Here is a 26,461-nt window from a genome sequence, read left to right as displayed (position 1 = left end):
AAACTCTGCCCAAACGATTTAATCAATTACATGATATTGTTGGTAAATTCTTATTCCCATCTATTGACAACTAAGAGTCATAATCAAAATTTATGAATTAAACAAATATATTTGAATTAAACAAATAACAACCACAAAGATTCCAAATCAAAATTTATGGACAAATTTCATTTGTTTCATGTTGTTTCAGCTGTAATTGAACATACTATTAAACTATTTTAATAGATAATTTCTATGATCAAGTTTGATGTGTTGGATAGATTTGTTAAAATTTTCCTAGAATATAAAAAGTACACTGGTTGGTACCGAATCTTTCTCATATTCACCTCATCATCAACACGACCAGTCTGATCATAAATTGCCATTTTCTCCTCATCTCCAAGAATTTAAATCCACCTCATCATCAACACGACCAGTCTGATCATAAATTGCCATTTTCTCCTCATCTCCAAGAATTTAAATCACCTTCTGTAGCAGCTGAAATTTCTACTTAGCTTCTTGGCATATAAAGAAACAAATGAAGTTAAAAGAACAGTCCATATGGCTAGGTCGCTTATAGCATAAGAAATGACTAATACAAAATAAATCAGTAAGCACAATATCACCAGGATTCTTATCTGGATGAAGCAGCAAGGCCAACTTGTAATATGCCTTCTTAATTTGCTGTTGGGTTGCTGTTTTCTCCACACATCCTTAAAACTCTCTGATTTCACATAAATAATGTCAAACCTGTTAGATTTACATGGGGAAAAATGCCAGAAACATGCTTGCTGAAATGTCTCAGAATGGAAACTAAAACCTTCACCCTGCATCACAACTTCTTAGATCAATACATAAAGATACCAACCTTTCAAATTGCATGAAGAGTAAGTATATCAAAGTGAAAATTATATTCTTAAGTACAACTCCTTACTTTCTTCCAGAGGTTTGTTTTAAAACAAATTTAATTTTGATTGAGCTTCAAAATGTTGAGTGACTTATGAATGTCAAAAACAGAGAACTGTTTGAAGCTGGAAAAGAGCATGTTATGAAAATGAAATGCATATTTTTCCTGTTTGAGGCTATAACACAAAGCATCCTTGGTAGAGATGGCATAAGAAGATTGGCATGCTGAGGATGAAATAAAATTGCCCAGCAAAAGTATTTCCGAGCAGTTTCTACAAAATGGTCAGAAAACATTAATCTCTGACTTAGTTTTTCTGTAGACTGATGTCAAATAGTAAATTCTTTTAAATGTGAGATTGGTTGGTCTTTGGGTGATATCTGACATGCTAGCAGGAGCATGTGTCAAATCTAGTGAATCAGGAATGGAAAATAATAGAAGTATATGCTATCTATCAGAAAAGATCTACGATTATCAATACGAAGAAGCAACATATGATGCAAATGAAAACAAATGCACCTATTATTGCAAGTCGATTCACCCATTTTGGAATTAAGTTGCCAGTCAATTTAAAACGTATATCCTTGCAGGAGTGATTGCAGTTCTTTCCAATCAAATGGTAGGTATCACCATTGTAGTTGACAGAGTTAAGCTCCATAAAGTCTCTAACCTGCATAGGTGTAGGCGTATAAAACTGCCTATAGGTCCCTTAACACAACTCGACGACGCCAATTCGACAAAATCAACCATCGGGCTACGTATCCAAGCACGACCGTCAGTCCACAACACCGAAGCCAGATGATACGCGACGAAGTGGGTTAACGAGGACGTACGACGGCAAAACGACTCAGCCAGGAGTTGTGTCTCGCCCATACAATGAGTGGCTCGGCCATTGTAAGCCCACACCATGAGTGGCTCGGTCATTGGAAGTTGTAGGTCTCTTCGTCAGCTTTCTAACGCATCTTGAATCATCTCATTCCGAGATCGGACGAGAGAGTTAGAGCCAAAATACCCGAGGACGTACGACGGCAAAACGACTCAGCCAGGAGTTGTGTCTCGCCCATACAATGAGTGGCTCGGCCATTGTAAGCCCACACCATTAGTGGCTCGGCTATTGGAAGTTGTAGGTTTCTTCGTCAGCTTTCTAACGCATCTTGAATCATCTCATTCCGAGATCGGACGAGAGAGTTAGAGCCAAAATACCCGAGGACGTACGACGGCAAAACGACTCAGCCAGGAGTTGTGTCTCGCCCATACAATGAGTGGCTCGGCCATTGTAAGCCCACACCATGAGTGGCTCGGCCATTGGAAGTTGTAGGTATCTTCGTCAGCTTTCTAACGCATCTTGAATCATCTCATTCCGAGATCGGACGAGAGAGTTAGAGCCAAAATACCCGAGGACGTACGAAGGAAAAACAACTCAGCCAGGACTTGTGTCTCGCCCACACAATGAGTGGTTCAGCCATTGTAAGCTCACACCATGAGTGGTCAGCTTTCTAACGCATCTTTAATCATCTCATTCCGAGATCGGACGAGAGAGTTAGAGCCAAAATACCCGAGGACGTACGAACTGGCTCGCACAGTGCCGAGCCACCATTTGGTGGCTCGCACAAAGAACTGATATTTCAGTTATGATGCAATTTGAATCTGAAGAAACTCAAAACATGAAAGTTGTAGATCTCTTTGTCAGCTTTCCAATGCATCTTGGATCTGGTCATTTGGAGATCATATGAGAAAGTTATGATCAAAATACCCGAGACACTCACAAGTGTCTCGGCCTGGCCGAGCCACCTGGCGAGCCAAGCTCGGATCTAGGGCCCAGATCTGGGCTCCCAGATCCGCCCTTTTAATGCCATATAAATAGAGGGGCGCATTGGCCTCATTTTTTAGTGGTTGGAAATTTTGATAGAGGAGCGAAGCCTGCGGAGATTGGCAGACTCGGACTTTAAAAAAGATTTGAAACTTTGGGACTTCGGGGGACTACTCGCTTCAGATCTGAGTGCTCCGGCATCATCAACGTCAAATAGGCAGTTGTGTTTCGAGAGATCAGATCCTCAGATCTACGCAGTATACTCCGCGATCTAAGCTGGTCTTAGATCCCGAGGACTTTGGACGATTGTTTCCTTGGTGAAGCAATGCCTCCCGGCTATTATTTCCTGGTGAAATAATACCCGTCGTACTGCGTAGATCCGACCGGATCTAGATCTCGCGGTGGTCCACGGCAAATAACCCCGGCGCAGGCAAAGAACCCACCAAGCGAGCGACCGCAAAACAGGAGCTCGCGATTCGTTCGACACAAAAGGAAAAAGTTGTAATCTTTGTTTATTTTTATTTGATTTTCGTTGTAACCGGATCTTATAAAAAGACCGGATCTTTTGTAACTCAAAAAGTTGTAACTCAAGATGACAATGGAATCAATAACAAAGAAAGCAACGAATTTTCCAGCGAACAATAGGATCTAAGCATGTTGTGCCCATGTATATTGATTTCCTAAACCTGAAACCTGGACATTGTCGAGGCTCCACCTCAAACACCCCACTTGTCGGATAGTCATGTGACTCATGTGCCCCAAATGCATGCTCCACACCATGAACTGTGAGCACATACATCAAACATTAAAATGCTGCAAAAAAGTAAACAAAGAGTTCTACAACACAATTACCAGTGTGTTAATTATCCTATATCATACTATTACTAAGTCTTATTTTTCTAGACTAAGCAAGGATCAATATTTAGATTAGTCTTGAATTTTACTTTATGTGGGATTCTACATCATGTAGAGAATTATTCTTTGATAGATGCTTAGTCATGTTGACAATTATGTATAAACCATCTAATTGTTTGGTGGGAGAAAGAATGAAGTTATTATTTTTCACCATAAGTAAACCTTATATTGTCTTTGTCTTCTACATGTCCTTATCAATGCTTTTGTTGCAATGGGACTGACCAATCTCTCTTAGCGAATCAATCAATCTTATACAAAATAAAGCATATCTAAAATGTAACTGTCAGCAAATTAAGGAACCTAACCTACTATGAAAATAAAATATTTGTTTTCGTTTATAGTGTACAGAATTTAACTCAGCTTGTTATCTTTTCTTTCGTTTGAAATTTGAATCATCTGACAATTAGCTTTTGGTCTTGACTCTCAAATACTTTGATGGTAGACATAAAAGTCCTTTCTTTCAAGATCAAGGGAACCTTATGTTCCATTCAACCAGACATGTTCCATTTTACCTTCGATAAATAAAACAAATACCAAATTTAGACAACCTCAAGTGAAACAACAATACAACATGTTAACCATAATAATCAAGATGGATTCTAGTCATCAGAGATCATTTTTTATCCCTTCTATTCCCTAGCTATTATCAGAAAAATAATAATTCTTCAAGACAACACGAAAAACCTAAGTAGAGAAGGGAAAGGATAATAAGAACACTTACCCCATGAGAATTCCTTGTTACGAATGTGCAAATACGGGTAAGCCTGCCAAAAGGTGAGGAAAGATTAGTTTTTTTTTTATCAAAATCAGCATCACAAACAAAAAATTTTGTTTTTAAAATTGCACTTGCAGAGAAAAAATTACCGGAGGATCTTCATGGGGAGGGTGACCCTTGGAAAGATTATAGATCGAAAGGATCGTGCAAGTCACGATTCCAGCATACGTTATCTTCTCCCATTTCGCAATCTCATCTAATCAAATGACGCAAAACAAAAATAGTCAATAGAAGATCTGAATCAGAGAAAAAGAAACCCTAATCCTAGCCCTCATTTCTAAAATTGGAAGATACAAACGAAAGGGGGAAGAAAATTGAGTGGAGAAGAAGCAGTTCCTCTTCTTTTTGTTGGAAAGGACGGAGTTTGAGCCGGTGTTTGATCCCTGACGAAGGAATCGGAGGCCTGATCTTTCCATTGAAGCCGCCATTACTGATCTCTGTGATTTCTCTTGTGGGGAACTTGAGAAACTGCAAACGCTTGTGGGGAAGCACTGGAAGCAGAGCAACGTGGCCAATTTGAGAAACGTTTGTGGAAGAGGAAAGAAGAGTGGAAGCAGAGCAACTGCAGGGGAAACTGATAAACGTGGCCTATTTGAGTGTAACGTGGTGAATTTGAAAGAATTAAGATGAAATACGTGGATAATGTTAAAATTTACTGTTCATCTTAAGATTTTCCTTTAGTTATAAAGGAAAGTAGATATCAAAGAAATTTTTTTTTTTTTTGAATTTTGAGGGTTTTTCAAATAATCTAATTGACATTTGTTTATCTCGCACAATTTTCTGAACTTTAGAATGTCTCACAAAACTGCTCAAAGTTTAAAATTTTCGCACCGCAAACTCAAATAACTAGTAAGAATTTACGAACTCATCACATTAGAATATATTCTCCTTTCACAACGGTTGGGAAAATAAAATAAAAGAAAATAAAAAGAATAGCGCTTGATATAGTTAGGATACATCTGGACGCAAACCCAGTAAACTGATTGGATCTAGGTTTGCATGTTCTGTCGGAACTTCACTTTTACGTTGTTCCTTGCTATTTTGCGGCAAGAAGAGACATGTTGATCGACATTTTAATAGTTGGCTTGCCTTACTAGTAGAATGTATTTAGAATTGCCTTTTATTAGTATTGTATGCAATTTCGGAAAGATGTCGAGTTCAGCTATAAAGATTGGACTTAACTTTTACTTTTGAGAATTTCTGATAAATTGTCAATTTCTAGTAGATGAAGAATAGTACATTTTCCATAATTAGTGAAGTATTAGCAGAAATAATGTCCTATTCCAAGATTGTTATATGAAAATAACACACATCTTTCTCAAAAGGATGGGTTATTTGCATATGTACCCCTTAAATCATGGGTACTTGCAAACCTATCCTCCATATCTCACTATTTACAAAATTACACCCCAATTCATCAAGTTTGGGAAAAAACCCATGCTGTTGCGATTACTAGGTGAGTAAAAAATTTACTAGTTTGTCTGTGTATTGTACATTGCAATTACAAATTAGCCTATAAAAGATGATGATCGGTTGATTTTCCTCCAAAATTGATGATTTAATGACTAGTTTTTCAAATACACATGATTTAAGGGGTGTGTGCACACACACATGCAAATAACCCATACAACATAATTTCTCCACAATAATATATCTGCAAATTTATAATATCCTTTATAACTTCTAGGATGCGACATTGTTAGAATATAAAATTATAACCCGGACCTCAACTCTCATCAAAAGTTTAAAATTTTGTTGTGACGATTGAGGGCTTTAAGAAGATATCAAAGTAAACCAGGTTCAAATCTCAAAACCATGAATTAAAACGGATTTTCTAAAAAGAAATTGACATTGCTGCATGAGTCTAGCTTTGCGCCCATAGAGTTGGGTCATTTAAGAGACGTTTGATTAGAAAAGAATCAAGCTTTTAAGATATAAATACTATTCATAAAAACTATTTGGGATTATATCTAATTTTTTAAAATAACTTAATTGTTATTTCCAATTCCAATTTATATCTAGCTTTTGGACTAACTGAATTTTCTATTTTCGAATTGATATTGAAGGTGGGATTAAATGAAAGAGCAGGCTGATGAAGGAGGATGACCACTAAAAGTAGACTATAGTTGCGCAAGAAAACAATAAAATTTAATAAGGTACAGCTCATATTTGATGTAGTATTTCTGGAAAACTTAACCTAGTGGAAGGTTTAAGGTGGATTTCTTATTCTAATTTGCATAATATTTACTTTTCAAACAAATAAATATATGTTAGCCACCTAAAATATTTGACAGCCTGTGGAGTTAAGCAACGTATAAGTTGTGGTTACGTCATATGTATAATTCCGAATTAATTGGGTGTTTTTCTTTCATCCCGGTTTTCCCCCCAATATCAGTCCCTTAAATCTTAGAATGTTTTGAAATTAGTTATTAGTCCATTGCATCATTTAAATTGCTACTGGGTCCCCCACTTCTTGTACATTGCTATTGCTACTCTTGATTTGAGGATTAATTGAAACAATTTCTAAAAACTGGGGAACCTAATGAAAAATTTCAATGACTCAAGTGGCTAAATTCGAACTAATTTATCAGAATTAGGGACCCTTTTTTGACAGGAAAGAGAAAGTCGGAATGTGACAGTCTCTTATCGGATCCAGTCACAGGATCCGACCCGCATAACTCGGGATCATTATTTTATTACAGTCGTTATTTTCCGCCGTAATTTTTCGAGCCCAAGACATATTACCGCCTCTTTTAAAAAGGGGTAAAGTAACGGCGGACGGTGACTAGATCGATAAGCTTTCCCATTGAAAATGCTCAGATCTTTGCATTCTAATTTCTTTCTTATATAAAAAAAAAAAACTATAATCCCACTCTCTTTCTCTCTGTAAAAAAATAGGGTATCTCTGAGTCGTCGTCACGAAAGAGTTGAAGACGAGAACAAGCCAAAGGTGACCTTTTATTTTGTTCTCGAAGTTTATACTTGCAACACTTCGCTGCATTTTTCAATTTGATAAATTAGCTTTTATTTTTATTTTTATGCCGTTCTTGTTTAGTCTGATGTTTTGGTGAGGAATATTTGCAAAAGATTGGATACTGACGGAGTTGGTTCAACAAAATTTAGAAAAATGGAGTTTTGCTCATAAGATGTTTGTAGATTTGACTCTATGATCTTGGGCAAAATTTGATAGTGGGTTTCATAAAGATATCCTAAGAGGTAGAATTTGATCTGGGTCATGTTGGTTGGTGCATTTCACAAGTTTTCATGGACTAATTTGAGTTGGGATTAGTATTGAAGAAAACATGGCTTCTTCTCCTTCATCTTCATTGTCTCCTCCACCTCCCAATGCCACATCTGATCCTCCGGCCTCTTCGAACACTCTTCCTCCTCCTTTGCCTTCCACTTCCCCTCCCCCTTCGGCCGTTCCTCCTCCGCCCTTAATTCCAAATTCACCCCCTCCATCAACCTCTCCTCCACCTTCTTCAGCCCCTCCCCCGACTCCTACATTAACTCCAACACCACCTTCTTCAGCCCCTCCCCCGACTCCTACATTAACTCCACCACCACCATCACCACCACAAGCTGATCCCCCTTCAACACCTACATTGCCTCCTCCAACTCCTCCTACTTCATCTCCACCGCCCACCAGCTCTCCTCCTATAATAATTACCCCTCCACCACCACCACCTCCATCGGCTAACCCTCCCGTCCCTTCCCCTCCGTCGCCAATTTCAGAGTCCCCTCCTCCTTCAAAATCCCACCTTCTTCAGCCCCTCCCCCGACTCCTACATTAACTCCACCACCACCATCACCACCACAAGCTGATCCCCCTTCAACACCTACATTGCCTCCTCCAACTCCTCCTACTTCATCTCCACCGCCCACCAGCTCTCCTCCTATAATAATTACCCCTCCACCACCACCACCTCCATCGGCTAACCCTCCCGTCCCTTCCCCTCCGTCGCCAATTTCAGAGTCCCCTCCTCCTTCAAAATCTCGACCTCCACCTTCGAATCCTTCAACCCCTCCTCCAAAGGAACAACCACCATCCATTCCCTCTCCCCCTTCCCCTCCCAATAATTCCTCTAGTAACGCACCCCCTGTTGACCCATCTCTACCTTCACCTCCTTTACCGTCTCCCAACACTCCATCGGGTGGTCTCACACCTCCAATTAGTCCGAGTGGCGATGGATCATCTTCCTTCGGTCCTAATGTTACTGCCAGATCAGGAGATGGGAGTAATAGTGGTGGTGGTGGAGCAAAGACTGGTGTTGTAGTGCCAGTTGTTGTGGTGACTAGTCTCTTGGTGCTTGGTTTAGTAGGATTAGCTGTGTGGTATTTCAGGAAGAAGAAAAGGAGATCAGGAGGATATGCAGCTGGTTTTGTCATGCCGTCACCATTTTCATCTTCGCAAATGTCAGGTAATGCCATTAGAATTGGTTTTTAAATTTCTCGTCAATCATTAAGTTGACTATATTTGGTTTAACTCATCAGAATCATCCTATACACACACTCCAACAGCGCCTCTCGTGTACAATAGCTCTGGGACTGGGAACCATGGATTTCTGAACTCACCTGACCCTGCACTGGGGAATTCAAAGCAATGGTTTAGCTATAAGGAATTATACAAGATCACAAATGGGTTCTCGGATGAGAATCTTTTAGGCGAGGGTGGATTTGGTTGTGTGTATAAAGGATGCCTTTCGGATGGGAGGGAGGTCGCTGTCAAGCAACTCAAAGTTGGCGGTTCGCAAGGGGAGAGGGAATTTAGAGCAGAAGTTGAGATCATTGGTCGTGTACACCATCGTCATTTAGTCTCCCTTGTTGGTTATTGTATAGCAGACAGCCAAAGGATGCTTGTCTATGATTATGTTCCTAATAATACAGTTGATTATCATCTCCACGGTAAGATGGGATCATTTAATTTGTTCTAGTTTTCATCTTTAACATGTCTATCGGTAATCTATAAAGCTTCAACTTCATTTTCAGCAAAAGGAATACCAGTTTTGGATTGGACAACCAGAGTCAAGGTTGCTGCAGGCGCAGCTCGAGGACTTGCCTACTTGCATGAGGATTGTAATGACTTATGACCTTTCTTTCAACTACTCATCTTTTTTGCTTAATGAAATTGTGATTAAGTTTGTAGTTTGCGTCTCTCTTTTTATTTGTTATCAGGTCACCCAAGGATCATTCATAGAGATATAAAGTCATCAAACATCTTACTGGATAGCAACTTTGAAGCACAGGTTATTTATGATATACTAACTGAAAATGTTGTTGATTCTTTACTTATGTCTTCCTTGTAACCTTGAAACTAATATCTATGGGCCAGGTAGCTGATTTTGGGCTTGCACGGTTAGCTATGGACGCTGCAACACATGTCACAACACGAGTAATGGGGACTTTTGGGTATGTGAACAAGGGAACATTAGAAATTTCCTAATATTTGATGGATACTTCATTGAGATGCTGGGTGGTTTTGTTTTATCTGCATGTTTTTTTTTAAATTCTGAATTCGAACAGCTGACAATAGTTATACACAGATATTTGGCTCCAGAGTATGCATCAAGTGGCAAGTTGACCGAGAGGTCTGATGTTTATTCTTTTGGTGTTGTACTTTTGGAGCTTATAACTGGGAGAAAGCCTGTTGATACAACTCAACCTGTGGGAGATGAGAGCCTTGTTGAGTGGGTAAGCTGGTTTTCTTCTGTTCATACCTATGCAAGCTAAAGTTCACTGCCTGTCAGGGTAGGCCGCTCTTAAAAAGATAAACATAAAAACCTACTCTAGGATTAGGAAAATGATATAGATCACCGGATTGAATAGTAACTTGTTACTTATTGTACACACTAACTGAAATAAATAAAGCATTGCTGGATCATGACTGGTTGGTGGCATGCATACTGGGAATTGTTTAAACAAACATGCTATAGTTTGTAGCATAGAAGATTATTGGGTCATGCTGTGCTCTCAGTGCAATTACTTGAGATCTTCATGTGAATCTGCAAATGGTAATGCGTGGTGTGTTGGATTTAAATCTAATTAAATCTATTTGTGGGCACATATGATTAATCTGTGTGTATTGCTATTCTTTAATTAAATCTATTTGTGGGCACATATGATTAATCTGTGTGTATTGCTATTCTTCAGGATAACCCACTAAAGTGATCAATTATTAATCTGTGTGTATTGCTATTCTTCAGGATAACCCACTAAAGTGATCAATTAATTTGGGTTAATGGGCATTTAAATAAATCATGGGGTTATATGTGTATATACCAGGTTGTAATTATAATTTGATGAGGGGCCAAATTACAAATGTACAACACCTATATATATGGGGTTATGGTCCCGAATCTAAGGTTAGCCACTCTCATTCACTTATCCCCATCTAAAGAGATCTTAAGGAGAGAAACCCTAAGATTAGAAGATCCAAAATCCAACTCAAGTCCAGTCCATGGTTCAGGTATAAGCTTCTGTTCTTAATGTTTAATCTCTATGATTTAATCACGCTAAGTTCAAACAAGTGGTATCAGAGCCACCCGTGATTAATTCTTAGGGGTTTAAGTTCTTAAAAATGGGTTTTTTTATCTTAAAAAAATCTCTGAATTGTCTCAGAGCTGTTCATCTGTGAACAGTAAATTTCTGTGAACAGTAAAGTTTTTTAATTTTTGTTGGTTTTCCCTTCGATTTTTTTTTGGGATCTGGATCAAGAAGTTATCTTTCGATTCTGAATCTGGTTTTGAAATAAAACCGAGAAAGTTTTGGATCTATTTTGTTTGGTCGTCGGTCCCGTGCTCCTCGCCGGTGAAGTATCGCTGGCGGTCTCGCTTTCAACTCCGACGGCTACGGCGACGTCAGGAAACCCTAGGGGTTCGATCTTGGGTGCAGGAGCAATGACGGCGGCGGTTTCAGAATGAAACCCTAAGGGTTCGTGCGTGAAAACGTGCGGGAATTAAGGAGGTGGTTACCTCAATTTTTGGCAAGGCTTGAAAGCTTCAAACGAACTTCGCGTTCATTCTAAGGTGGGCCTCGCGCTCAATTCAAACGAACTTCGCGTTCGTTCTAAGGTGAGCCTCACGCTCAATTCAAACGAACTTCACATTCGTTCTAAGGTGAGCCTCGCGCTCAATTCAAACGAACCTCGCGTACGTTCTCAGTTGAGCCTCGCTCTCAATTCAAGTCGAACCTCACGTTCATCCTCAAGTCGAACTCCGCGTTCATCATCAGGCGAGCCCTGTGCTCAATCCAAACGAACCTCGCGTTCGTTCTCAAGTTGAACATCGCGTTCATTCTCAGGTCGAACCTCGCGTTCGTTCTCAGGTCGAACCTCGCGTTCGTTCTCAAGTTGAACATCGTGTTCATTCTCAGGTCGAACTTCGCGTTCAGTTTCAAAACGAATCTTGCATTCGTTCTCAAGTTGAACATCACGTTCATTTTTTCAAACGAACCTCGCGTTCTTTCTTAGGCGAGTCTTGTACTCAATACAAACGAACATCGCGTTCGAAGTCAAGAGAACTTCGTGTTCACTATGGTTAAGCCTCGGCTTTTTCATATTAAATTATGAGTCCACTTTAGTATACTTAATTTATTCAATTAAGTTATGGGTCCTAATTAAGCTATGGAAAATTCTTCTAATTCAAATTTATACTTAATTTATTCAATTAAGTTATGGGTCCTAATTAAGCTATGGAAAATTCTTCTAATTCAAATTAAGTTGTTTAATTTGAATTAATTTTTTATGGGTCCTAATTAAGCTATGGAAAATTCTTCTAATTCAAATTAAGTTGTTTAATTTGAATTAATTTTAGTAGTTAATCAATTATTCAAATAATATGACGCTAAGATATTAAGTTGTCTCCATTCCAAATGACTAATTGAAACAAGATGTTGCCAAAGTAACCTCTCTTGTGTAGATTGTTCATGAGGGATGCCAGATGTTTGTTTGTATATTTTTGTGTAAATATTTAATCGCCCCAAAGGAATGTTAATATTTATTTAGACTACATACACATCTGTGATGATAAACATGTGACAATTATAAGGTTTACATGTGAATAGTGAATCGATCCAAAGATAGTTTTATTATTTGACATGTGTTATTATTAGTGTTTGATTGTTGCAACAAGATATCACTTGTAATTAATATTACTGTCCAAAGACTTGATATTAATTTTGTACCGGATATCTTGGATGAGATTTATCATTATTTAAATTTTATTGATTACTAATTATGGTTATTAATGTGAGTATTTTTTGTTTTTCAGCTAATGCATCTGCTGTAATAATTTTTGCTAACATCAACTCAATTTCTATGCTAAATGGGACAAATTTCAAGGTTTGAAAAGAGAACATATTAATTGTTCTTGGCTGCATGGATCTAGACATTGCATTAAGAACTGAACAACCTCAACCTCTCAATGCGGATAGCACTCCTGATGCAAAGAAGGAGTATAAGAAGTGTGAGCGTTCAAATCGCATGAGTCTTATGATCATTAAGCGCGACGTTCCGAAAGCCTTCAGGGGCATAGAATCCGAAGGGATTGCTAAGGCTAAAGATTTCATTATCAAAATTGAGAAACGTTTTGCGAAAAACGATAAGGTAGAAACAAGCATGCTTTTAGCTCGCTTGATTTCAATGAAGTATAAGGGCAAAAGAAATATCAGGGAGTACATTATGAAAATGTCTCATATTGCTTCAAAACTTAAGGCACTTAAACTCGATCTTTGTGATGAGTTATTGGTGCATCTGGTTTTATTGTCTCTTCCTGTACAGTTCAGTCAGTTCAAGGTCAGTTATAATTACCAAAAAGAGAAATGGACTCTAAATGAGCTCATTTCATACTGTGTGCAAGAAGAAGACAGGTTGAAGCAAGATAAGACATAAAATATTCATTTGGCTTATGCCTCTAAGGATAAGAGCAAGAAAAAAAAGAATGATAATGAAGCTGCTAAGGGTCCAGTTCAGAAGAAACAATATAAGGATAATCAGAGTTGTTTCTTCTGTAACAAGCCTGGACACGTAAAGAAGGATTGTACCAAATATCACGCCTGGCTTGCTAATAAGGGTACGTTCCTTACTTTGGTATGTTCTGAGGTTAATTTAGCTTCAGTACCTAGAAACACTTGGTGCTTAGACTCTGGTGCTACTACTCACATAAGTGTTTCTATGTAGGGTTACTTGAGCTACCGAAAGCCAAGTGATGTTAAAAGACACATCTTTGTGGGCGACGAACAATCGGTAGATGTGGAAGCAATTGGGCACTTTAGGTTGCTATTAGGAACTGGTTCTTATTTGGATTTGAAAGATACTTTTATAGTACCGTCTTTTGGACGGAATTTGATTTCAGTTTCTGTATTGGACAAATCAGGTTATTCTTGTTCATTTGAAAACAATCAATTCAGTTTATCTTCTAATTCAAATGTTATGGGAACTGATTACTTGAGTACTTATGACAACCTATATTTATTTGATATAATTACTTCTTATAATGAAACTTTGCATGCGGAATCGCGTGGTACTAAGCGTAAATTAAATAAGGAAAATTCAGCAACATTATGACATAAGCGCTTGGGTCATATCTTAAAAGGTAGAGTTGAGCGTCTTGTGTCTGATGGTATTTTTGATTCCCTTGATTTTTCGGACTTCGACGTATGTGTTGAACGTATCAAGGGAAAACTGACCAAAGTTAAGAGATTAGGTGCCAACAGATCTTCGGATGTCTTAGAATTGATACATACGGATATTTATGGGTCATTCCCTACGACATCCTGGAATGGTCAACAGTATTTTATATCATTCATAGAGGATTACTCACGTTATAGGTACCTATATCTTATTCATGAAAAATCTGAATCTCTAGACATGTTCAAAGCCTATAAAGCTGAAGTTGAGAATCAACTCAAAAGAATAATTAAAACCGTTAGATCTGATTGTGGTGGTGAGTACTACGGCAAATATGATGGTTCAGGTGAACAACGTTTAGGACCATTTCCTAGATAACTAGAGGAATGCGGTATCGTCCCACAGCACACCATGTCGGGTTCACCTAGCATGAATGGTGTAGCTGAAAGACGAAACATGACTCTTAATGATATGGTAAGAAGTATGATTGCTCATTCTTCTTTATCAGAGTCACTCTGAGGAGAAGCACTAAAGACAACAGCTTACATTCTGAATAGAGTACAAAGTAAAGTAGTCGCTAAAACACCTTATGAGCTTTGGACTGGTCGAAAGCTCAGTTTAAAGCACTTACATATTTGGGGATGTCCAGCTGAGGTAAGGTCTTATAGGCCAAATGAAAATAAATTGGACTCCAAAACAGTTAGCAGCTACTTTATTGGGTATTCTGAACGCTCTAGGGGCTATAAGTTTTATGATCTCACACTCAGGAATATTTTTGAGACGAGAACAGTAATATTCTTTGAGGATGTTGAGTTTGGAGGGAGAAATAAGGTTAGAGACATTGTTTTTGAGGAGGAATTGGCTTCAGATCCAATTCATACAGTTACTCTTGACAATATTCAGGTTCATATACCTGCTGTTGTTGCTCAAGAAGTAAATCCGGAACATCAAGATGACAATGTAGAACAACTTCTTGTTTCAGAAGATCAAACTCAACAACCTTAAGAACCAGTGCCATTGAGGAGATCCACGAGAGAATGGAGAAATGCTATTTCGGATGATTATATTATATTTCTCCAAAAACATGAGGAAAGTAATGGAATGTTGGAAGATGATCCAATCAACTTCTCTCAGGCCATGAAAAGTTCTAACTCTCAACAGTGGATTGATGCCATGAATGAAGAGTACAAGTCTATGCAAGACAATAAGGTTTGGGAACTTGTCCCATTGCCAGAAGGTGCAAAACCAATTGGTTGTAAAACTTGTCCCATTGCCAGAAGGTGCAAAACCAATTGGTTGTAAATGGATTTTTAAAACCAAGCGGGATGCAAATGGTAATGTGAAGAGATATAAGGCACGTCTTGTAGCTAAAGGATTTACTCAAAAGGAAGACATTGATTATACAGAGACTTTCTCTCCGGTTTCATCGAAAAACTCTTTCAGAACAATCATGACACTTGTTGCTCATTATGATCTTGAGTTACATCAGATGGATGTTAAGACCGTATTTCTCAATGGCGATATTGATGAGATGATTTATATGGTACAATCAGAAAACTTTGTGTCGGGAGACCCAAAGAATATGGTTTGCAAATTAATGAAATCCATCTATGGACTCAAGCAAGCTCCTCGTCAATGGTATTACAAGTTTTATCAAATAATTATCTCGTTCGGTTTTGAGATGAACATTGTTGATGACTGTGTATATATTACAAGTTCAGTGGGAGTAAGTATATTTTTCTGATTCTGTATGTCAATGATATATTGCTTGCCACTAATGATATAGGCATGTTGCACGAAACCAAGAGATTTCTATCAAAGAATTTTAAGATGAAAGATCTTGGGGACGCCTCTTTTATATTAGAAATCCAGATACATCGAGATCGCTCTCGAGGTATACTTAGATTATCACAAAAGAGCTATATCGATAAAGTAGTTAAAAGGTTTGGCATGCAAGATTGCAGATCAGGAGACACTCATGTGGCTAAAGGAGACAAGTTTAGTCTCAATCAGTGCCCTAAAGGCAACCTTAAAATTCAGGAAATACAGAAGATTTCTTATGCTTCGGCTGTATGAAGTCTAATGTATGCTCAGGTATGTATTCGTCCGGATATTACGTACATTATTAGGATGTTAGGCAGATACTTAAGCAACCCTGGTATTGATCATTGGATAGCAGTCAAAAGGGTTAGTATCTTCAGAAAACAAAAGATTATATGCTCATATACAGAAAACCAGAACAGCTGGAGGTCATTGGGTACTCTGATTCTGATTTTGCTAGATGCCAAGATAACAGGAAGTCTACATCAGGCTATATTTATATGTTAGCAGGAGGAGCTATATCATGGAAAAGTGTTAAACAGACACTCATTAGTTTCCTCTACTATGGCAGGCGGCAGCCAAGGCTTGCTGAGTACCGGATCGCGGCGCGTCGCGGCGAGGTACCGCTAAGGCTATTGCGCGCTATTGCGGCGAAATAGCGGCAAATAGCGCACAGTCAAATAGCGGTCAAATATAAATATATTTAAATATTCTAAATAATAAGAAAAATCATATAAAAAATCTACAAATGCATACTTGATGCCTAAACATGAAATAGATGTGTAATAATTACATAACATTAACAAAGTACTATAATTATAAAGATTAAAGAATGAAAAAACGTACTTGTTTATCAAAAAAACCGTTTTTTGTTCCATTTTTTCAACTTTCAAGTCTCTAATATAAAAGTGCTCAACAATAAAAAAACATTGATTAGTAACATCATCATTTTATTAACTACTAGAAATTTGACCTAAAAAGTAAAATATCCAAGTATAAATAAATGACTAAATGAGCAAAGCAAGATAATATCATATGATATATAATAACTCAATTATATGTTTGAATTTTGAAAATAACTCAACCCAACCTAATTTGTTTTTATTATGCGTGATTGCTCAACGCAACAATCAGCTCATCCCACTAAAAATACTCAAGTTATTGTGAATGTTTATCTTCATCATAACCTTATACAGAATTTAGATTTCACAGAAGGGTAAAACACATTTTCCTTTTTAAACTAGGCACATCTCACTCCAGCAAAAATTTTGAAAATAAAAAAGTTAAAAAGAAAAAAATTAAACAGAAAAGAAGACCCGTCCTGCTCCTGCTAAATTTTAATCATCACAAGATATTATCTAGTCCAGTACAATCTCTCCATGTACGTCCCCCATTCCCATCTCCCCATAAAACTTTTCACACAGGCTCAATCATCATCGTCCATTCTATCCATGGGTATATCCGACGGTTAATATTTCAACAATAATCTCAGTGCTTCCTCACCGCTGCCATTTTCCCAAAATTCAGCCCCGGTTCCTCCTTTCAGAAATGTTCGTCCTACCCAAACTCAGTCATTTATTTTTTTCCGCTTCCCAACAGAGACGATGCCGACGAAGCTGCTGTTGGCTTGACCGGAGACTGGAGAGACAGTGAACGAGAGATGACTTGACCGGAGGAAGTGAGAGAGAGAAAGGTGAGTCGTCGTTGTTGGTGCGGGATCGGCGCTGGAAGTCATCCGGCGGCGATGCTGCTGTTGGCTTGACCGGAGACTGGAGAGACAGTGAACGAGAGATGACTTGACCGGAGGAAGTGAGAGAGAGAAAAGTGAGTCGTCGTTGTTGGTGCGGAATCGGCGCTGGAAGTCATCGCCGGCGGCGATGTTGACGGCGCTGGAAATCGTCGAGAGAGGCAGAGCTGTCGGGAGTCGGGAGAGACCAGAGAGGCGGCTAGGGCAAAGGTGAGAGGGTTTTATTGTAATGGATGCGGGTTGGGTTCGGGTCGGGTTTGAGGAGACGTTTATTAAAACCCGTAGCGGAATTTACCGCTTTTTCCCCGCTTTTCAGCGCTACAGCGCGCAATTAGCCGCGATTCGAGCAAATAGCGGTTTTTCTCCGCCTAACCCACCCGCAAACCCCTTAAGCAGGGCGGCAAAGGCCCGCGACCGCTAATGGCGGCGCTATAACGCCGCTATCCACCGCTTTTTACAACAATGTTAGCGGCGCTGTAGCGCCGCTATCCACCGCTTTTTACAACATTGATGGCAGCAGAGTTTGTAGCTTGATATGAGGCATCAAATCAGGGAATATGGCTGCGAAAGTTTATCACTGGACTGCGTATTTTGGAAAATATGAAAAGGCCACTAAGGTTATATTATGACAATAAATCTGTAGTAATGTATTTCAATAACAGGAGCTCAACTAAGTCAAAACATATTGACATTAAGTTCCTGGTTGTGAAAGAAATGGTACAGAGTGGACAGATATCCATAGAGCACATTGGGACAAACTCCATGATAGCAGATTCTCTTACTAAGGGATTGCCACCCAAGGTCTTTCATGAACACACCACACATATGGGTGTGGTGATATTAGAGGATATCATGATTTAGTTGGAGTTTGTAATTTTTGATGCTTTGTGTTTGGTTGTATTGTCTGATCAGAATAAAGTATTCAGTTAAGACACTCTGTTATATTATGTTTGGTTTTGACCTCACTAAAGTAGGACCAGTTGAAAATAGACATGTAATGATCACATTGCATGTAATTTTCATGCTGCACATCCATGATTGATCTATGTCGTTTGATTGTATTGGTATATGTGACCATTGATGGGTTGAGTCACGATAAATGTGACGAAGACCGCTTTAATCCTATATTGATATAGTCAATGGACGAGATTGTTCAGAAATACATTTTCAGTGATAGCAATTTTGAGCTCATAAGGTTATACACAATTTAAGGAATTATATGGTGCCAAAGTGGGAGATTGTTGGATTTAAATCTAATTAAATCTATTTGTGGGCACATATGATTAATCTGTGTGTATTGCTATTCTTCAGGATAACCCACTAAAGTGATCAATTATGATTAATCTGTGTGTATTGCTATTCTTCAGGATAACCCACTAAAGTGATCAATTAATTTGGGTTAATTGGTATTTAAATAAATCATGCGGTTATATGTGCAGATACCAGGTTGTAATTGTAATTTGATGAGGGGCTAAATTACAAATGTACAATACCTATATATATGGGGTTATGGTCCCTACTCTAGGGTTAGCCACTCATTCTTTTATCCCCATCTAAATAGATCTTAAGGAGAGAAACCCTAAGATTAGAAGATCCAAAACCCAACTCAAGTCCAATCCATGGATTCAGGTATAAGCTTCCGCTCTTAATGTTTAAGCTCTATGATTTAATCACGCTAAGTTCAAACATGGTGACCTGTACAGCAATATATAGTTTGTAATGATGTATTCTTAAAATCCTATATCAGTGTAAAAAACTTGTTAGACCTTACACGTAGTTAGAAGTATTAATATAACATTGATATGAGTAGGATAGTCCATCCTATGAAACGAACTCCACTAGCTTTCCTGGTTGGCTTCTGACCTTCCATGCTTTCATCTTGATTTGGTAAATCCAATGCGGTCGAAGGGGTTTTGTTAGAGTAGGCTGTCAATCAAAGTAAAGCCAGCCAACACACACCCTGAACCTAAGCCGACTTAAGTATATGTATCACAGTTATTTCTGTCAATATGTAATATTTTATATGTAAATTGCATGAAGCTAAATGAGCCAACACAACTGAACCTTGACCGATTTCGTTTAGGGTTCCACACAATATACTCAATCTTTTCTAGTTTACACTCACATCTTAATGATATCACAGGTTCTTTTGGTTTCATTTAATTTTGAACTGGTTTACGCCTATAACATTGACTTGGTATGATACACGTTACGTGTAGCTTTTATCTTTTATTAGCTTTTATCTTTTACCTTTTTTTTAGAATTTATAGTTCAATTGGCCTGACCAGACCCAAATTAAACCATTTTATACTGGGTAAGGCTGATGAGATATCTAACCAAGGTTTGGTTGGTCTGCAATGGGGATAAAAGCTAAGATGATATTGAGTCATGTAACTTGCTCCAATCTAGATGCTATGATTCCATAATATTCATCATTACTTCATATTTGACTTTTGACCTTATATGTCCGGGAGTCTGCTATGTTTTTTCCCCATAAAAATGGATCCTTTTTCAATAAAGGTGTTCGACTTCCAGCAGTCCACATCAAGTGTAGGTAGTCATAGAAAAGATTTGAATCAAAGAAAGACAAACTTGTATTCTTTGTTTGGATTATCTCAGAGAGCACAGAATAAAACATCAATATTCAAGCACTCACGTGCTCAGAGGGAGGCTTGCCTTATTCTTGAAGGATTTGAAAGCAATTCCTTCCATCTAGACACAATTATAGGTCATTTTAATTAAAAATCCACTCCATTTAATTATGTTTAGTGCGTAAAACCAAAAATGAGATGACCTTAAATTTTTTCCCCACATGCATCAAGCAGGCATAGAAGTGATGGCCAAAAACCAGCTAATTGTGTATATCTTTGAGCGAAATGTTTAAGCCCAAAGAAAAAAGGGTTTCAAGGGTATTGAAGTCTGAAATTTCTGTTAAGATAGAATTTTGATTTTAGTATATCTGTGCATACTTGTGTGCTTCCATGCATGCACGCTCATGTGTGTGTTTCTGTACATATTCATGTATCAGGATGTGTGTATAAAGAGACGAAGTATCAATAACCAACTTTTTTTGGGTGTATTTTATGTGTATATACCTTGTTTATTGCTAACTGAGTTTTGAGATGGGTCTCTCCTGACCCAAAGCAGAAGTGCCTCAAGTTCTAAAAAATTTCAGTGTTCATTTACTTGCTATAACTTACAGTCTTACATTTTTTTAAAATAATTTGCTAACTGCTAATTAATTCTTCAGGCTCGACCACTACTGAGTCATGCACTTGAAACTGGAGATTTCAACGAGCTACCCGATCCAAGGCTTGAAAATAACTACAATGAGAGAGAAATGTTTCGAATGATTGAAACAGCAGCTGCATGTGTTCGACATTCAGCATCAATGAGGCCTCGAATGGGGCTGGTAATTTTTCATTTTTCACCTCAATCCTCCATTTTTTTTTACGGGATTTTAATCTACATTCTTTGTTTTCATTTAGGTGGTGAGGGCTCTAGATTTAGCTGATATTGACCTTAGCAACGGCATGAGACCTGGCCAAAGTGAGCTTTTTTCTGCGCAATCTGCAGAAATTAGATTATTTCAGAGAATGGCTTTTGGAAGCCAAGATTATAGTAGTGATTTCAGCAATTTCAGTAACTTTAGCAGAACAAGTCGGCAGACCCAGAGAGATTCCTGATCACTTTTGCTTCTCCCCCAAAATCACCCGACGACAATGCTTTGTAGAACTGTGCTTAATGATTATTGATAAAAGATAAAAGATATGTATGTTATATAACTAAAAAAATCAGAAGCTACCTTTAAAAATATCCTCAATTTGCTTCTAAAATCATCCCTTAAAAGAAGGAGTTTCATAAGCATGCCAAAAAAGTTTTCACCAAATATCATTATTGGTTGCTTCTTGAAAAAATAAACAAAAACACCCTAAAAAAAGAAATACCAAACTGGCCCTTACACTGTCAAACGATGGATACGAAAAGATCAATTACATTTTCTGCAAATATATATATATATATATATATATATATATATATATATACAGTGCCTTTCTCCTACGGATCAGTTCACTCCGCTACTTGATCTGTCAATTAAATGCTCTCTCTCTCTCTCAAAGGAAAGCTACATCCCCTAAAAGTCAAAATCCCCAATTCCACACCGTTGCTTCTCCCCCAAAATCACCCGACGACGAAGCCCTAATCTCCCTTCCAACGTCGGAGAAAGGCGTCGGACCCCCAAGTCGGACCCCCAAAATCCTTCTCGAGCTCGACGTCGGACCCCCAAATCGGACCAACACCGCCTCGTCTCCCTCCCAACGTCGGATCACCAACGCACGGAATTTTGCCTCAACTTTTTTACAGCAAGTTTCCAAATGATGTGCAGCATTCATTCTGGGGAAGATGGGATCTTTGGATTTCTTGATGGAATGAGGTATGGATAGTTATCTCTCTTTTTTTACATGACCAGTTCGAATCTGTATGATTCTTTTTATTGGATTTGCCATAGAAAATTGACATTCAAGATATGTAAGAGGAATGAGTACTTCTTTCGTTGGTTTTTATCAATATCATGTGTTTTTGGGTTTTTTCGCAAAATGCTTCCGCTACTCTCTCTCTCATAATAACTCCGCTACTTGATCTGTCAATTAAATGCTCTCTCTCTCTCTCAAAGGAAAGCTACATCCCCTAAAAGTCAAAATCCCCAATTCCACACCGTTGCTTCTCCCCCAAAATCACCCGACGACGAAGCCCTAATCTCCCTTCCAACGTCGGAGAAAGGCGTCGGACCCCCAAGTCGGACCCCCAAAATCCTTCTCGAGCTCGACGTCGGACCCCCAAATCGGACCAACACCGCCTCGCCTCCCTCCCAACGTCGGACCACCAACGTCGGACCCCCAAATCAGAGCTCGATCTCGACCTCCCCCAACTCAGGTAACCACGACGCCCCCAACTTATTAATTGTACTTCAGAAGTCATCTTTTTCTAGTTTTATCAATTAATATTATCTGTTCTGTTCGTGATTACTGAAACGTTTTGCAGTGTATATAACCACATATGCCTTTGGTTTTTTTTAATATTATCAATTAATACATTGTTACTGTTTTTAATGAGGAGCACAGTCACCCGCTATCAACACCATCAAAGGTTCATCTTTTGAGGTCCCATCGTAACGTTTCAGCTGCAACAAAGTCTTTAACTAAACAGCTATAGAACTAACTGTTCATATAAAAAAACCAAAGGCATATGTGGTTATATACACTGCAAAACGTTTCAGTAATCACGAACAGAACAGATAATATTAATTGATAAAACTAGAAAAAGATGACTTCTGAAGTACAATTAATAAGTTGGGGGCGTCGTGGTTACCTGAGTTGGGGGAGGTCGAGATCGAGCTCTGATTTGGGGGTCCGACGTTGGTGGTCCGACGTTGGGAGGGAGGCGAGGCGGTGTTGGTCCGATTTGGGGGTCCGACGTCGAGCTCGAGAAGGATTTTGGGGGTCCGACTTGGGGGTCCGACGCCTTTCTTCGACGTTAGGAGGGAGATTAGGGCTTCGTCGTCGGGTGATTTTGGGGGAGAAGCAACGGTGTGGAATTGGGGATTTTGACTTTTAGGGGATGTAGCTTTCCTTTGAGAGAGAGAGAGAGCATTTAATTGACAGATCAAGTAGCGGAGTTATTATGAGAGAGAGAGTAGCGGAAGCATTTTGCGAAAAAACCCAAAAACCACTCATTTCCCCTCAATCCGTGCGAACTGATCCGTAGGAGAAAGGCACTATATATATATATATATATATATATATATATATATATTTGCAGAAAATGTAATTGATCTTTTCGTATCCATCGTTTGACAGTGTAAGGGCCAGTTTGGTATTTCTTTTTTTAGGGTGTTTTTGTTTATTTTTTCAAGAAGCAACCAATAATGATATTTGGTGAAAACTTTTTTGGCATGCTTATGAAACTCCTTCTTTTAAGGGATGATTTTAGAAGCAAATTGAGGATATTTTTAAAGGTAGCTTCTGATTTTTTTAGTTATATAACATACATATCTTTTATCTTTTATCAATAATCATTAAGCACAGTTCTACAAAGCATTGTAGCTGCTTTTTAAGTAATTTTTGATATTTAATTACCAAACACCTATTTATAGAAGCTTATATAAGTTGTTTCTATAAGCTGCTTATTTATTATAATCTCCAACAATACCAAACTGACCCTAAGTCATTGCCTTGAGAAGGATGAAAAAGCTAACTGTTTACTTCACCTGAAGTTGTCATAAAAGCTCATATTTCTTAGAATATTCACATGAGTTAAATTACTAAATTGATATATTTTGTTGACCTTAAGTATCAATTCAGTATATTTTTTTTACTCTGGTGACGATAAGATATATAAAGTAGGATACTGTGACAACAAGAGTTATTTTCTAGTCAGAGTAATTTTTTTTTGCGACTAAACGTCATGTGGCTCGTCACATGATGTTGATGTGACCTCTTATGTGTCAGGTAGTTGGGAATGGTCTCATTTATTTGAGCTAAAAAGGGGAGTTTTTTTTCCTTTTCAAATAAGGGCTCAAAAGGAGCGGGATCAAATTTGGTGTTCTTCCTCCTGAGGTTAAAATTGGACTAGGGCAAGTGAATTGGGTAAGGGAATCTCTGCAATTATGGGAAGAATCGTTCTCTTCCTCACATAAACATAGAATAGAAAGAAAAGAGAGAAGGTGGAAAATTTTGGGGAATTTTTTCATAGCGCTAGTTAAAAATCCCACTTAAACTTTGCTACATAAGCCCAATTAGGCCACGTAAAATGCATGTGATGAGTCACGTGAGGTGATCTCACCAAAAATTTTGCTTTGGTTAGAAAATAGGTCTTATCGTCACAGTGTCCCGCTTTATATATCTTATTATCACCGGACTAAAAAAAATACACCAAGTTGGTACTAAATATCAACAAAATATATCAATTTGGTAATTTAGGTTATTCGGATGTATACCAAGGAATACACAAGAATAAGTAAAAAAAAGAAGAAAGAAGAAGAAGAAATAACATATCTAGGAAAAAGATCCTCTGGCGACCCCATTGTTGGACCCTAGAGGGGGGGGGGGGGGGATGCTATAATAGTGCAATAAAAAATAAGACAAGCAACAAACCATAAAATAAACAATTATAGCAAATGAGATAGAGTTAGAAATCGTTATCCAAGTGACGCGCGATGTGTTAACGAGGTTCGGCCCGCTGACCTACGTCCCCGCTCCCTACTCTCGAGGAGAATCCACTACAAAACCCGGTTTGGAAGCCGGAACTTCTTCTACACAACGATCTCCACAAGATCTCACAACTACACAGTTGATCACCACAAGATTTAACTCCCACACAGTTGATCTCCAAAAAATCAAGCTCACAACAGTAGTAATGGTGTAAAAACTCTCACTTTATAATGTTCCTATCACAAGGAGAAAGATTACACTAAAGCTGGGATGTGAACTTGAAAAACAGAGAACAGTTTTGAAAGTTTGGGGCTCTTTTGAAAACAGTAAATAGGTTTGCAGGATATTTCAAAATGGACAAGAGCACATAAGAGGAGGGGTATGAGAGTTTAAATAGGAGAAAACAGATCAGTTTAAACCCATACCCAAATCCCCTAAAACCTAGAAAAAATCGGCGCTGAAATCTGTACCAAAAAGACCGTTTGAGTAAGCGGCGGTCGACCATACAAATCTCGCGTCTTTGGCGGTCGACCGAAGTCGTGCACGGGGCCTCACTGTGCCTCTGGCGAGCTGACGGTCGACTGTGGCGGTCGACCGTGAAAGTTTCTGCTGTCCACTTAGGAAAAGACACAGGCGCGGTCGACTGTGACGGTCGACCGCAAACTGACACCAGTTATGAAACCTGTTTTTGACTCTATAAAAAATCTGTAAAATATTTGAATGACTTCCAAAAATTATGAAACTTCTGTTTTTGACTCTATAAAAAATCTGTAAAATATTTGAATGACTTCCAAAAATTATGAAACTTTGTAAAAATGTTTTTAACATTAAAAACAAATTTGTTTTTAACATTAAAAACAAATTGTTTGGAAAAGGAATTTTACGAAAAGGGCCTCATACTTATGAAAAATGATATTTTGTCAAAACGTTCAAAAATCTAAGTATGAAAGCGTGTGTGTGATATCCCAATAGCTTCAAATAAAATCTAAGCTACTTGCCTACATTCTAGCACTAGAGAGAAAAAAAAAACTAGCTAATATCCTCACATAGAATTATAATTCATTGAGTCTTGATATAGCTTGAGTTGATGAAGCTTCTCATTGCATTTGTTGTTCTTGAATTAACATTGCTTCATCACCATGCCTCCTCCTCATTTGGATATCATCGTTGTAGCTCATATTCCATCCAATCCTCCATGCATGGTACTAACAAGCTTGATATATATATTAACTACAATATCACTCAACAAGCAATTAGTACCGATAATGGTGGTTGTAAAATATCATCAAAACATAAGGGCTAACAATCTCCCCCTTTTTGATGATGATAACCAACCATTATATAGGAGCAAAATAAATATAGCTTATAGATAGTAGCTCTCCCTATCTATGAGCTTCTCCTTACTATGTGCACAAATGAGGAGATTTCTCTTCCCCTTTGTCACCATCAAAATGGGGTAAAAAAAATAAACAAAATAATGCATGTGAAATGCAACTAATCAAGCAAGCAAGTAGAACTTTCACATAGTGTATAAGCCCAAACCATTTCTTATGCGACAAAAATCATCTTCACTAAGAGGCTTGATAAAGATATCCGCTAATTGAGATTTTGTGTCAACAAACACAAGGGATACATCTTGCCTCTCTACATGATCTTGAGATTTTGTGTCAACAA

The 26,461-nt window shown here is 38.2% G+C and overlaps 2 protein-coding genes across 2 annotated transcripts; one reads left to right on the top strand and one right to left on the bottom strand.

Annotated features, from left to right (window-relative positions):
- LOC109829013 (deSI-like protein At4g17486) lies at positions 728-4,583 on the bottom strand (the record flags this gene model as incomplete). Its single annotated transcript, XM_020396053.1, has 4 exons — positions 728-1,562; positions 3,340-3,476; positions 4,330-4,372; positions 4,473-4,583. Coding segments are annotated over 4 exons (516 nt in total), but the record flags the coding sequence as incomplete, so codon positions are not given.
- Positions 7,153-21,392, top strand: LOC109829012 (proline-rich receptor-like protein kinase PERK9). Its single transcript, XM_020396052.1, is given in 10 exon segments — positions 7,153-7,333; positions 7,439-8,138; positions 8,141-8,804; positions 8,878-9,288; positions 9,373-9,459; positions 9,559-9,629; positions 9,716-9,792; positions 9,927-10,074; positions 20,827-20,988; positions 21,065-21,392. Coding segments are annotated over 9 exon segments (2,271 nt in total). The 5' UTR covers positions 7,153-7,333; positions 7,439-7,685; the 3' UTR covers positions 21,263-21,392.

Source organism: Asparagus officinalis, chromosome 1 (genome assembly GCF_001876935.1).
Source record: "Asparagus officinalis chromosome 1, Aspof.V1, whole genome shotgun sequence".
In the NCBI taxonomy this organism is placed as follows: Eukaryota; Viridiplantae; Streptophyta; class Magnoliopsida; order Asparagales; family Asparagaceae; genus Asparagus; species Asparagus officinalis.
This window is presented reverse-complemented; position numbering and strand designations above follow the sequence as displayed.